This window comes from Gambusia affinis, linkage group LG08 (assembly GCF_019740435.1).
Source record: "Gambusia affinis linkage group LG08, SWU_Gaff_1.0, whole genome shotgun sequence".
Lineage (NCBI taxonomy): Eukaryota > Metazoa > Chordata > Actinopteri > Cyprinodontiformes > Poeciliidae > Gambusia > Gambusia affinis.
The window spans coordinates 8,740,002-8,753,387 of record NC_057875.1 but is presented as its reverse complement, the minus strand read 5'-3'; the positions used below and the strand labels follow the sequence as shown (position 1 = coordinate 8,753,387).

The window sequence follows — 13,386 nt, the reverse complement described above, 5'->3', positions numbered from 1 at the left end:
ATTCACCCCCTTCCTATCCTTCGTTCTTCATTAGAGCTCAGTAAATAAATCTTCTTTTCCTGTGGCATATCTCATCAGTGAGCAGTGAAGTCTTCACTTTCACATAGATCTTAGCTGAGTTCATCTGGGTTGGTCGTGATGATGATGTGATGGTGATGATGATGACAATGTCGATGATTGTCTTCCAGAGCACCTCGCCCAGAACATCTCAAAGTCACACATGGAGACATGTCAGTACCTGAGAGAGGAGTTGCAGCAGATGACCTGGCAGGCTTTCCTTCAAGAAGAGGTGGAGAGCTACCAGAGCAAGGTAAGGCATCCGGCTCAGTGTTGCACTTTTCTGTAGCAGCTGCAGTTATTATCAAAACCATTGTTTTACAGCAGATAACCCATTCTCTGTCCTATCTTGTTCCTCAGCCCCGGGAAGTCATGTGGCAGCTGTGTGCTATCAAAATAACAGAGGCCATTCAGTATGTGGTGGAGTTTGCCAAGCGCATCGACGGCTTCATGGAGCTGTGTCAGAACGATCAGATAGTGCTGCTGAAAGCAGGTATGACAGCCTGTCAACATGGCCTGCTGCCGTCAAACTCACCTCGGCTCACCTCCGCCAGCCCCTCTCCGCCGTTGTCACGGGGGTGTAGCTGACCTGACTGCACAAAGCTCTTCTTCTTCACACGCACAGACAGTGTCACAGACAGGAGGCCCCACCCCATCCTGCCTCTGCCTCTTTCTGTTTTCGCCTTGTTCGCTGCATACATAGCTGAGGAGTACGCTGCATTAGATAAGTCATCCGTTCCAGAGTCCTGATAAAACCCATCAGTCTAGCTGCCGATTTTTTTTTTCTTGCTTTTTTCTCAGAAATGTAGGCTGTCTCTTTGAGCTGCTCTGATAAAGTCCCCTGTATTTATGCAGATGCACAGTGCCATCCACACTTATTCAACCCCCTGGAAAAGATGTGTAAAAAGCCTTAAAATAAATTCCTCTTAATCTCCTTCTGCTGACAGGACAGCACTGCTCCCAACTTTTTCACAAAGTTGGAGCAAACCGAGAGAAATCTATTTCCCTTTGCTTGGTCTCCCTACATCCTCCAGAGTCCTCTCTTATGCTCTCTTTTCTCAAGCTTACCTCACAGGATTTAGTTTTCTGAACTGAAATAGCCATGGAGTAGGGTAGTTATTGTTTCTGGTGAATAATCTTTGTAGATTTTTCAAAAACTTGGGTGGTCCTCCAGATTTGTTGTCTGAGTTTTAGTTATAAAGTTTTTCATTATTTCCTTGAGTGTAGATGTAGGTGCATTTAGGCAGCTAGCTGTTTTCTTGACAGTACTTTCTGATTTATGAAGATAAACAGACATCAGCCTTTCCAGAATGTTGTGTTCTTTAATCTTTCCCATTTTGAACAGTTGCTAAGAAAAGCGGGCCACTATTCTTAGTCACTGTTTCCATGTTGCCCCAAGAAAACACAAATTAAGGATTATTCAAGAAAAATCCCTAGACATTCTCAAAATTATAAAAATGTTTTGCTTACACCTATTTTAAAGGACCTACTATAGATATTGAGATGTGTATCATCAGTGATTTTTATTTTTGCTTTTCTCTCTGTATAGATGTACTAAGATGCATTTTCTGAAATTTTCAGTGCAAGGTTGTTGTAGTAATGCAAGATGCATTTACTCAAGGCTTTTTACAAAATTTTTTGAGCTGTGTCGATATGAAGTACAGTTCTGTGCTTCTTTCTTCTCTGTTCTCTCCCATCAAGTTGTACAGATCGCACCATCTAATAAATCGGTTTTCAGCTAAAAAAAAAAAAAGCATCTGAACGAAAGAGTGGTATCACTACCTATTTTCGTCAAATTTGACTCTGTATAGAATAGCCTTCTATCGATGATGTTTTCATCTGCGGAGGCAGTTTTTATTCTCTACTGCCAGTGGGCGCATTTCAAAGCGGTTGCTTTCTTATATTTTGGAAGATTAGCACAAAGCATAATCATGTGTTTTGCACCTCTGCCTGATGTTACGGGGGAAAAAAGAAAATCTTCAGCATCTTGTTGCTGTCTGTCTCTGCAGGCTCTCTGGAAGTTGTGTTTGTCAGAATGTGCCGTGCCTTTGACTCGCAAAACAACACAGTCTATTTCGATGGAAAATATGCCGGACCTGATGTGTTCAAGTCATTAGGTAAGTGGAGTGGGTGCACAGTATGGCAGACGTGGGTGCCTGCTTGCTTTGTTTGTATATATAGAGTGCATCTTTACAGTGTCTTCTTCCTCTCCTTGGTGTAACAGCCAAAATTAGAGTCGGCTGCTGTTCTTTTCTCAATGCTGAAGGCCTGGAAGCAAACACTGAGCTCCTTATCCCTTCCTCACCTGGCATTTCTGTCTCTTCAGCGGTTATTTATGGTACAACAGAGATGTTACCGAGGCGCCGCTGCATATGGCTCGTGTTACTCTGGAATAAATAAAGCCAGACGGGGCGTCTTTGGGGAGAGTGCTATCAAAACTATTGCCGGTAGTCTGACATGAAACATCTCAGGCAAAAAAAAGCAAATAGCAGTCATGTTTGACTGTCATATTTTACTGTGATATTCCAGCATGGATTTTCTTGTTTCAAGGTAGCTTTTTGACAGAAAAAATGTAAATTCATCCCACAGTGATTTTGAAGATGCACATCCCTGTTTCTTTGTGTTTGTTTATCACTCTGTTTATGCATTAGTAAAAGTCCCTCTAACAGATAGCAGGGGACGGCGGCGGAGGGCGGGAGACTGATGGGCTTTCAGAGCAGTGGTGGCATGTGCCTATCTCTGTACGTCCCTAATAATTGATTTAACTAAAAGCCTCAATAGTGACCTCATTTTAGCTTGCATAACACCGCCCAACTGCCAAAAGTGACTCGTCTGGGAGGCAAAACTCAGTGAAAGCATTGCCTGTTCTGCTTAAGACGCTCCCATGTGCTGTCAGCACGCTGCTCTTTTTTATCCTCTCCCCTTCCTCTCCTCTCCCTGTGTGCCTCTCTCCCAATAAAGATCAAGAGTGAATGTTGTTCTTTGGTCTTCCCCATCCTAAACCCCTTCTCCCTCTCTCTTTCTCTTTTTCACTCTCTCCCTTTCTCTCTCCATGTCCTTTGCTGTGGCAGGCTGTGACGACTTGATCAGCTCCGTCTTCGAGTTTGGGAAAAACTTGTGTTCTATGCACCTGTCTGAGGATGAGATCGCCCTGTTCTCTGCTTTTGTGTTGATGTCTGCTGGTAGGTGTCAGTCACAGCAAAAAACAGGGGGGAGAGGGGAGGGAGCAGCCTCACTCACCTACTCACCATGACAATTTACACTGCCTTGCAAAAGTAGTCATACCTCTTGAACCTTATTTCATTTGATTAGATTTTAATGTGCAATTTATTGGGATATTATGTGATCGCCCAATACAAAGATGTATATAATTATAAGAAAACTAAACTAAAATAGTCACATGCATACAAATTTAGTCCCTCTTACATTGATACCTTTAAATAAAGTCAAGTGTGATCCTTCAGAGTAAAATAGAATAAAAAGAGCCTTTATTGTAAGGGAAATTTTAGGTGTGACAGCAGCATCAAGGTCATAGAAAAAGTTTTTAAAACAATAGAGAATCAAAGCAGGCTCATGTCTACTGAAACCAAATTCAGTTGGGAATCTGTGGCAGGTCTTAGAAAAATGCTATTGAAATGCTCTTCATTCAGTCTAAAGCAACTTGAGCAATTTCGCACAGAGCAGTGGTGAAGAAAATTTAGCAAAGCTGGTAAAAACATAATTCAAAACATTTAGAGCAGCATATTGGAGCCAAAAGTGGTTCAAGAAAGTAAAAATCCTACTGGGTTAAATCAACGACACACCACACTTTTCAGATTTGCAATTGTCAAAAATTTTTAAACAAATGCAAGATGTATTTGTTTTTAATTAAGATCTATAATTGTAACATGGCAATGGGATTTGATGTATATTTTTTGCAAAACACTGTACTGCAACCACTTTTATGCTAGCTTACATGCAAAGAATTTTGCTAATAAATGAAGCAGTGAAATGTATTCCTCCAGACCGATCTTGGCTTCAGGAGAAGGTGAAAGTGGAAAAACTCCAGCAGAAGATCCAACTGGCCCTTCAACATGTTCTGCAGAAGAACCACAGAGAGGATGGCATTCTTACAAAGGTCAGTCTCAAACCATCACACCATACATCCTGAGAAGTAAAATATTTTTACAGTCCAAACTAAACATAAAGTTCCTTTATTTTCCCCGAGAAAAGTTGAAATTTGTCAACTGCATTTCTTTCCTAATATAAAGTGTCACACAGTCTCAATATTTACAAGTTTTTTGCCCCGTGTGGGACAGAAAGCACTGTAGGGAGGACTGTTTCCGTCTTTTTTTTCTCTCTTCACTACAATTGCTCCATGTCCTTGCCTCGTCGTGAATCTAAACAGCCTGTCTCCTCTCTCTCTCCCCACAGTTGATATGCAAAGTGTCGACACTGCGAGCGCTGTGCAGTAGGCATACAGAGAAGCTCACGGCTTTCAAAGCAATATACCCAGACATTGTGCGTGCCCACTTCCCCCCCTTATATAAGGAGCTGTTCGGATCAGACTTTGAGCAGTCCATGCCCGTCGATGGGTAACGGGTGCGAACCCCTCACCCCTCCAGGTGCCGGTGCGCCCACTGTTTGAGGGGGAGGGAAACTGGGGGGGACGTGGTGGAGGAATCTGAGACACTTTACTGGTGCCCTGCACAAAACCGGAGCGGACAGATGGCACGCTGTTCAACTTTTTTTCCTCTTGTTTTTTTTGGGGGGTTTTTTTGTTTTTTGTTTGTTTGTTTTGTTTTCTTTTTTTTTGCCGTGGAGGGGGAGGGCATTGGGGAGATGATTGTCAAGGTTTACTATGTTGAATTTCAGTCTCAAAGGAAGACGCAACAAAACCCTAGCGGGGCATGAAGAGGAGATAGGAACAAATGATTTCTGTTTGGCTGAACTTGGCCTTCCTATGCACTTTTTTTTTTTTTTTTGAAGAAAAAAAATTTACCAGTGTTCTTTGTTTTTATCATGATGTGGGAGAAAAAGTATAAACAACACTTAAAAGATGACCACATCAGTATTATCTTCCAGATTTGCACTCCTTAAACAAGTTTTAGTATTTTCTCAATCAAATTTTTGTAATGTCTAATTTCCAGAATTAAGTTGTGTAATAAATGTGCACACTTTGGTCAAGTTCAGCCATTTTTCCTCCTTTTTGTTTTTGGTTTTGTTTAAGAAGCAGCGCTCGAAATGAAAACTCACAGCAACTTTCTGGGAGGTTTCCGTCGGCATGGTGATGCAATCGGCGCCTCTTTATGGACAATCGTTTAAAAAGGAAAAAAAAGAGAAAGAAACCTAGAATTCTGGTAATTCTTATAAAAACGCAATGATTTTAGCTGTCAAGGACTCCATCCACCATTGTTGCATAGTGAAAATCATGTAAGGCCATCTGCTATTAATCCTTCTCTGGACAGGTGCCCTGAAGAAGCCCGGGGCACCGACGCAATGAAAAGGCTCCATTCCACCTGTTTTATAATGTACTACAGGGTATATGGTCATAAGTACTTACTATACAGAAAAAAAATAATGTTTATAGAATCTATTTTAAATAACATGTATGATATTAGTAGTTAGACCATTCTTAATTGTTGAATTGATAAGGCACTTTTATTTACACCTTTGTTTAATTTAAGACTTGTATATTTACCTAGTGATGTGTTGCATGTGCACAAGAAGTACAAGCTGAATCATGAACACAGAGGTTACTTTTGGGAGCTACAAATGGTTATTTGGCCTGGAAGTGTTCGGAGGGGGGTGGTTCTGTTAGGCTGGCCAATGCTGCTGCTGGACACCGATCAACGAGGCATGGATTAGGAAGCAAGCTAAAGACACTCCTTTATTTTTTTTTCTGCAGCAACTATAAGTGTATTCTCACCTAAATAATGTGTTCTGAATATTAGTTATCGCCTCTAAATGCTATTAAATTCTGAAACCTTTTGGGTTATAGAAGTTTGCAGAGAAATTCTAATTTGACAGACTGCACAGATATTGTTTAACAAGCTTAAACTAACATAAATTTAGATTTATTTTTTGCAATGTGGTCAAAGTGGAGAAAACACATTGAGATTATAATCCAACTCTTCCACCTAGTGGAAGGTAAAAATAAAACAAGCAAGCATGGCAGAGGTGCACTTACTACCCTTAAAGCACGCCTGCAGTGCATTGCAAAAATAATTCATACCCCTTGAACTTACTTTAGACACCATTTTATCATGTATCATCCTCTGATGCAATCGTGAGTCTATTTTATGTGGTAAACCAACACAAAATTCAAATAATTGTGAAGAGTGAGGAAAGGGATGTAAGTTTTTAAACAAAGACTAAAAAGTGTGGTGTTCAGCTTCCTCATGCCTCACTTGAAATCTCAGTTGGAATAGGTCTGTTCTTTGACTGGACCATTTTATGGCTTGGAATATGTATTGTATTAGAGGAAAGGAATCTGATGCAAAAGCATTCAGATTATTCTTTGCATAAAAGTCTTAAAGGTTATGTGGTTGAACGTTAATTGTCTACTACATAAAATGCTAAAAAAACAGATTGACATTTTTTACTATAACCTGACAAAAATAAGACAAAAACAGAGTTCAAGGGGTATGAGGCTCAGTCAAAAGTTTTGTTTTTCTTATATAAAATGAGTGACTTTTTGCCTTCTTACCATTGCCTCAGCTTGGCAGCACCTTAACAGAACACAGAAGAAAACAGCTAAGAGAAAGTGAATATTCAAAGCCTTGTCTGGTCGTAAAGCTTCTATTTTTGTAACTCGTTTTGGTTTTAACAAACCCATGAAAGAGGACGAGGGAAAGGACAAAAAAAGATGTCAGGTAGCACTTAACTGTATCCCTGCAATAATTAAGATTCGCTGTTGTTTGTACAATTAGGAGAGGGAAGTATATTTTAAAAAAACAAACAAAACAGAAAAACGGTAGGACAAGTGTTATTTTCAGAACGCTTTGTTGTTGTGCTTCTGTTTTTGTTGAGTGTGTCTTTCTTGTCAGTGTGGTGATAAAAAATGTAAAAAAAAAAAAAAAAAAAATCCTGGATGTGCCAAACTGTAGTTGTTGCTTCCGCTTTCCAGTCTACTTTCTTAAAATGTAGAATGGATTCTGAAGACATTCCAGCAATCTTGGTAGCAACTCCTTAAATATCTTAAAAGAAATGGAAAAATATCCCTTTAGAAAACCCAGCAAAGCATGTAAATACATTTGTCACTAACTGTAAAACAGGATCAAGTTTTTTTTTCTGTAGTTTTCTGTTTGTACACTATCATTCCTCTGCCGTGCAATTTGCACAAGACGTTAAGGCCTTGTGCTGTCACCCCTCAGGGAAGAATAGTTTTTTTTTGTTTTGTTTTGGGTTTTTTTGCCTTTCTGTTTGAGAGGACTTTTGTTAGTATTCATCGTGTTTAGTTGAGTGAATATTGTTTGTTTGTTTCAGGGATGTTTCCATAAGAGGCGGTTAAAATTAGAATTAAAAAATCACTGAGTTCACCTTTCAAGATACAGTTGAAACCAGATGTATATTTACACTTTGTTAAAAAGATACAACCATGTTTTTCCTCATTATCTGTCTTTATATCAAACTAAACTGCCTGTTTTGAAATTGTTTGCAATTGCCCATTTTTGTTTTCCTAAGGACCAGAATAATGAAAGAGACATCCAGTGGTTTAATTAAATTAAAAATCAGGTTTTTAGCCATGACGACCTGTCTTTTATTTTGAGAAAAGAAGGGAAGCTTAAAAGTCTTGGAACCTCATCCCAACTAGAATATACAGTAGTGGCAACATCATGTTGTATTGGTGCAGGCAGGACTGCTGCCCTTTAAAAAATAGTTTCCCATTATGTTGAAATATTAAAACGTCTCAAGACATCAGTCTTTCAAATGGACAATGACTTAAAGTATGCCATCTTATTAGTTGCAAAGTGGCTCAAGGATAACGACCAACGTTTTGAGATTGACATCACAAAGCTCCGATTTCAGGACTACAAAGCTAAAAAGATTTTGTGTGAGTAAGACTGCCAGCAAACCTCACTCAGTTACTCCAGTTCTGTCAGGAGGAGTGGGTCAAAATTCTATTGTGAAATATTTAGAAAAGGAAGGGAAAATTACCTAAGTTTTATATCTTCAAACCATATATTAGGAAAATGTTTTTAAAGATTTCTTTTTAACTTCTCTTTCATTATCCTGACACTGAACAAACAGAAATAATTTTAATAGTCCTAACCTAACTGACCTAACATAGAGTCTGGTCAGACAATGAGAGAAAAATGTCTTTTTATAAGTAGTATGTAAATATTTGGTTTTAACTGTATGGAGCTTTCAGCCAAGAAATCAAAACAATAATCTTATCACTTTTGCAATTTACAGTTTTTCAGCACAAAACATTTTTTCTATCAGAAAAGAAAAAAATTATTTCAGATGGTGTCATCAGGGTCTTTACAAATGATTACCCTCTTTGTTAGAAAAACCAAAATATTCTTATGCAATACTGAATCGGTTGTGTTTGGGTTTTAGTAGATCTGCTGTATCTGTTCTTATGTTCCAATTCTCTTTGAATGTTATGCACAAGCCCTCTATATGACTAGTTAACCTCAGTCTCCGAGCAAAACAACCCCTCCCGCCCCCAGTCTGGAGCACTGCTAGACAATCCAGGTTTATGAAAGATGTCTGTGGCCCCTGATAAGAACAGCACATAGAAAGGATGCGGTGTGAATGCTCAGGGAGGTGGAGTGGGAAGGCCTGAGGCGTACCTCGATTGGCCAGGTTTTTAACGTAGCACACTGAACCTTGCAGTTCCTACTATGGAATTTTTTATTATTTTTTTAAAGGTGATTTGGCTGCTTTCCTTTGAAATGATTTGTTTTCAACACATTTTCTAGTTGCATAACTACCGAGTATTTTTCTCTCACACAGCTGAGGTCTGCCACACTCAACGTGCAAAAAGGTGAGCCTGCTTAGTGGCTCTGTGATGCATTCTACAAAACATTATGAGCAATATGCCTTGTGTTGAAATTACGGGTCTCTACATTGCAGTTATCTGCCTTTTTTTATTAATTCTTTTCCATCCAGCATGTTTACACTTTGTACCAAGAAGTAATAATAATCCCTTCAGTCTCTTTTTCCTCTTCAGATGTGGTTGTGATAGGAGAAAAGAAAACAGTTGTCAAACACACTATTACTTTGGTACAACTATGAACTACGACTAAAATATTATGTCTGTTTCAGTGGCGGTTTTTGATATTGGCCATATAAGCAGTTGCCCAGGGTGGCATTACAAAGGGGTCGCACAACCACTAGATATAAATGTAAATGCACTGTATTGTATCCCATCACAGAGTCTCAGTTAAGTTCTTGCATTTTAATTGGTGGGGTTTTGGGCACCAGAGAGAGTCAATGGCCCAGAACACCATGAATGCAAGAACCGCCACTGTTCCTTTTTGCTCTTTTTTTTCCCCCCCAAGTTTATGTGTACTATATAGTCTCTGTGTAGTATACAGTAAAAATGTGTGTTCCTTCTGTCTCTGCTATGTTGTCTGTTTGTAAAAAGCAATAGTCTCTGTATGTGTGTGCGTGTGTGTGTGTGTGTGTGTTTTGTTCTTACGGTGTGTGACTAATATAAAAAAAAAACCCAGACAAGGCTTTAATAATTACAGAGGAACAGGGTTATGTGAATAAGGACATTTTGGTTTTAATTTTAAAGAATTTAAATAAAGGACAAAGGTTTGGAAATGCTGAGCTGGATCCATCCATATTAAGTATAAGGTTTTTTTTGTTTTTGTTTTTATTTTATTTAAAAAAAAAAAAAAAAAAAAGCATAACATAACACCTTCAGCAATTCAGCAATGTGCAACAATTCTGCGGGGGTAACAAAGAGCAGTACCAGATTTCCAAAAACATGCTTTTCCTGCTGTATTGGTCAGGTCAGCTCATATTGGGGAAAAAAATCCTTTTTTAACAAAATGCCGGAGTTTGGAGACCTCTGTGGCCGCAGATTGTGAAAGCTTGCGTTATGTCACGCCTAAAAGCTGTCAAAGTGCTGTAGCCCAGAATTTTGAATCTGTCATTGCATTTTTATTAAACTCATCTTTCAAAGCACAGGTGATAGGAAATTTAAGATTAAAATTATGTTTAAGGACAATAGTTTAAAAAGCAAAAATATGAAAAAAGAAAAGACGCAACCTTTTAGCCATAATTGAATGTCAAGCAATAATATATGTTGGTGTATTATTTCTCATTGTTTTATGCATCTGCATGTAAATACACCCTCTTATTTATCATAATTCTTTTTTGTCGATTTTTGTGGACGTCTCATCTGTATATTTGACCAGTTCAGTTCCCAGGTGGAGAACATAGAACTTGACATGGCCTGTATTACTGTATGTGTTCCTTTTCTCACTCCCTCCCTCATTCTTGGCTGTTTTTATTCATCATATTTAATATTATTATTCTTATGGATCACATGTATAAAGGTAGCTTTGTAACTTCTGTCTGTATAGGTAAGAGGAAAATACTGCTACTAAGGCCTACCCAGTGAAAATATTTATCTGTTTATCGATTGCATCATATTGTACGATGAAGCTGTTTCTACTTTCTTCCCTCCTTTAGGATTAGTTTGATAGAGATAGGGGTGTGCTGACATTTATTTTGTGTTGCCCTAACGTGTGGTGCTAGGTAAGTTAATTTTGTGAACCACGTATTGATTCCTAAGCCTGGCCACCCTATTAGTTCAATAATTTTATTGCCTATTAATGTATTATTGATATTAGGACTCAACGAATTATAATGATGATAATAAAAATGATAGTGGTAAAAGAGAAAAAGAAGTACCCAGACAGTACCTGTATCAGTGTGCTAGCTCTGGGATACTGTATTGCACTTATTTCCTTCTGGCTTATAGCAAAACTAGAATCTGCTCATTTTAAAAACTATTTAAGGTCGCTTTTCTGGATTTTTGCGGCGAAATCCTGATTTTCAAACTGAAACAGCAGTATTTTTTTCCTTTCTCTTTCCCGATTGTAAGAAAAACCACTCACTGAGGCTGTAGCTCGTCAGGTCTTTAAGAAGTTGACTATTTTACCTCGTGTGTCTGCATCGTCCCTTACTTGACGTGGGATCGTGGTGCTCGGGTCTCTGTATGTTTCAATGGCCCTGAAAGGGTATTCAGACCAGTGACATATATTTTTATTATTATTATTATTATTATTATTATTATTACTGCTTCACATAAAGTGTTTAAAAAACTGACATGAAAGGATTTGCCAACTGATGACAAAGTCGACTTTTTTCCTCTTCTCTGTAGCAAAATCACTAAAAAAAATGCTCGCAATAATAAGCAAAGTATCACACTGAGTGCCTCTCGGTGTAACGAAATGCATAAATCGTTTTGATTGTCCTTTTTTATTTTCCAAACGTGTACTGATGTGACAATGTATTTTTTACATAAGGAGAAAATCTCACCCTTACTTGCTTAAAAATGTTCTTTTTTTCTTCATGTGTTTTGACATGTTTTGGTGCATTATGTCGATAGTGCACCAAAACTATCGACATAATGTTTTGTCATCCCTATAGATATCAATAGGGATGACATCTATTCATCTATTTATGAATAGATGTCATCCCTCTCACCTTGATTTCAGAAGGTTCCGGAGGTTTGTTTTTATATTGATCTCAAATGGTCAATTAAAGCTTGCAGATAAGTTATTACCCGAAATGATCACTTGCACATTTTCTTTTTTTCTTTGATTTATTATTTGTTTTGTAATAATTTGACATTTCTATATTTTCTGCTTGTGGTGTAATCTTTTTTCATCACTGCAAACAGAAGATTTGCTAATACATTGTAAATTCTGTATTAGTAAGTGTTTGTAAAACAAGCGTACAGCACATCTGGTTCCTTTTAATGTTCTTTGTTCATTGTGAGCTGAGTCTGTTTGGGTTAACTCTACCCATGAAGGTTGGGTGGAGCGGGGCTCGATGCTTCTTTTCATTGCAAAGCAATTAAAAAATAAAAAATAAAAAAAACATTGAAAAGGCCCAAACTAGTTTGTGTTTGACACAGATTTCTAAGTCACACATTTGCTACTGATCTTAAATGGCGACGGTTGATCATGAACCTTTTTATCCAGCTCTTTTGAACTCTCTTTAGCAGGTAGTCTAATTCACAAATGTAGTTTTGCTCCTTCTTGTCTGATTCTTAAATATGAAAATAAGTATTTTGATTCATTTTGTAAATACATCTGTAAAGAAGAATAAGAAATTTAATGTTGTCTTTTAAATACTTTTCATTCTAATATGAATGTTGTTATATTGTACTTAGAAACTGTACCTTTAATATTACCTTTATTAAAAGTGCATTGGACACATCGATTTTAGATGTGCTTTATGTGCTGTTATCCCATAATAAAATTTACCGCTTGTAATGGGCTTTGTTTTTCTCTGATTGTTCGTCTGTCTCACTTTGCCTGCCCTTCCTTCTGCTCACATAAAAAAATTAACTCAGCCTAAAGATTTCTACCACCAGCTACAATAACATATGCCAATTACTTTTCAGTCCCAGACACTTTTAGAATTTTCAGGAATTTATTAATAAATATGCTAATATACCTCTACATCTCAATAAAAGTTTGGATTTTGAAATGTTCATTTGAGTAATTCAGTTCAAAGAATAGAATTTATAATACATTTACACACAGAGTGAATTATTTTAAGAGTTTATTCCCATTCATGAAGTAATGCATACATTTACTGAAAATTAAGTGGAAGGAAAAAATGTTTATTGCAAAATAAACACTACTCAAAAGATGGCCTAATAATGGAAAGTTGAATGAAAGGAAAATGTTTTCTGCCAAAAAGAGAAGAAAATACAGCTGGCTGTATACTGCATTAAAAGTGTGAGGAGTAGCTCTATTCTGAAAGACTGTGGGAAAAGGCTATAGAGATGGGTGTTCAGATTGTTGTATCCAATAATATTTACTGAAAGTGAAATGAAAGGAAAAGAATCATTGCTGAAGACACTGGTTGCTTGACTACATAGTGAAAAGTGAAATAGAAGAAAAAAAAATACTGAAACTTGTTTAGACTGCTGTATCCTAGTATGTTCACTGCTGTATCCATGTGGATTAATGGAAAAATAAGTTGAGAAAAAAGGTTCAAAAAAGGAGGTGAACAAGTGACCAGGACCACAGCCTTTAAAGGCCTTTACAAAAAAAAAAAAAAACATAAGAAAAACATTCAAGAGTTGGGAGAGGAGGAGGCTTACGTAACACTGACTCTGGGTTGAGTCAGTGCTTCAAGAGCCAC

General features: G+C 37.7%; 1 protein-coding gene across 4 annotated transcripts in view; it reads left to right on the top strand.

Annotated features, from left to right (window-relative positions):
- The window catches only part of roraa (RAR-related orphan receptor A, paralog a), a 209,856-nt gene extending 197,350 nt beyond the window's left edge, over positions 1-12,506 (top strand). For 2 of the 4 annotated variants that reach the window (XM_044123797.1, XM_044123800.1), the window contains 6 exons: positions 189-310; positions 418-550; positions 2,067-2,174; positions 3,129-3,239; positions 4,044-4,174; positions 4,471-12,506. In XM_044123797.1, the coding sequence (XP_043979732.1) occupies positions 189-310; positions 418-550; positions 2,067-2,174; positions 3,129-3,239; positions 4,044-4,174; positions 4,471-4,635 (770 nt within the window). In that variant the 3' untranslated portion in view covers positions 4,636-12,506. The remainder of the gene's footprint in view (positions 1-188; positions 311-417; positions 551-2,066; positions 2,175-3,128; positions 3,240-4,043; positions 4,175-4,470) is intronic. The other 2 variants (XM_044123798.1, XM_044123801.1) reach the window with 1 other exon arrangement.
- The last annotated feature ends 880 nt before the right edge of the window (positions 12,507-13,386 follow it).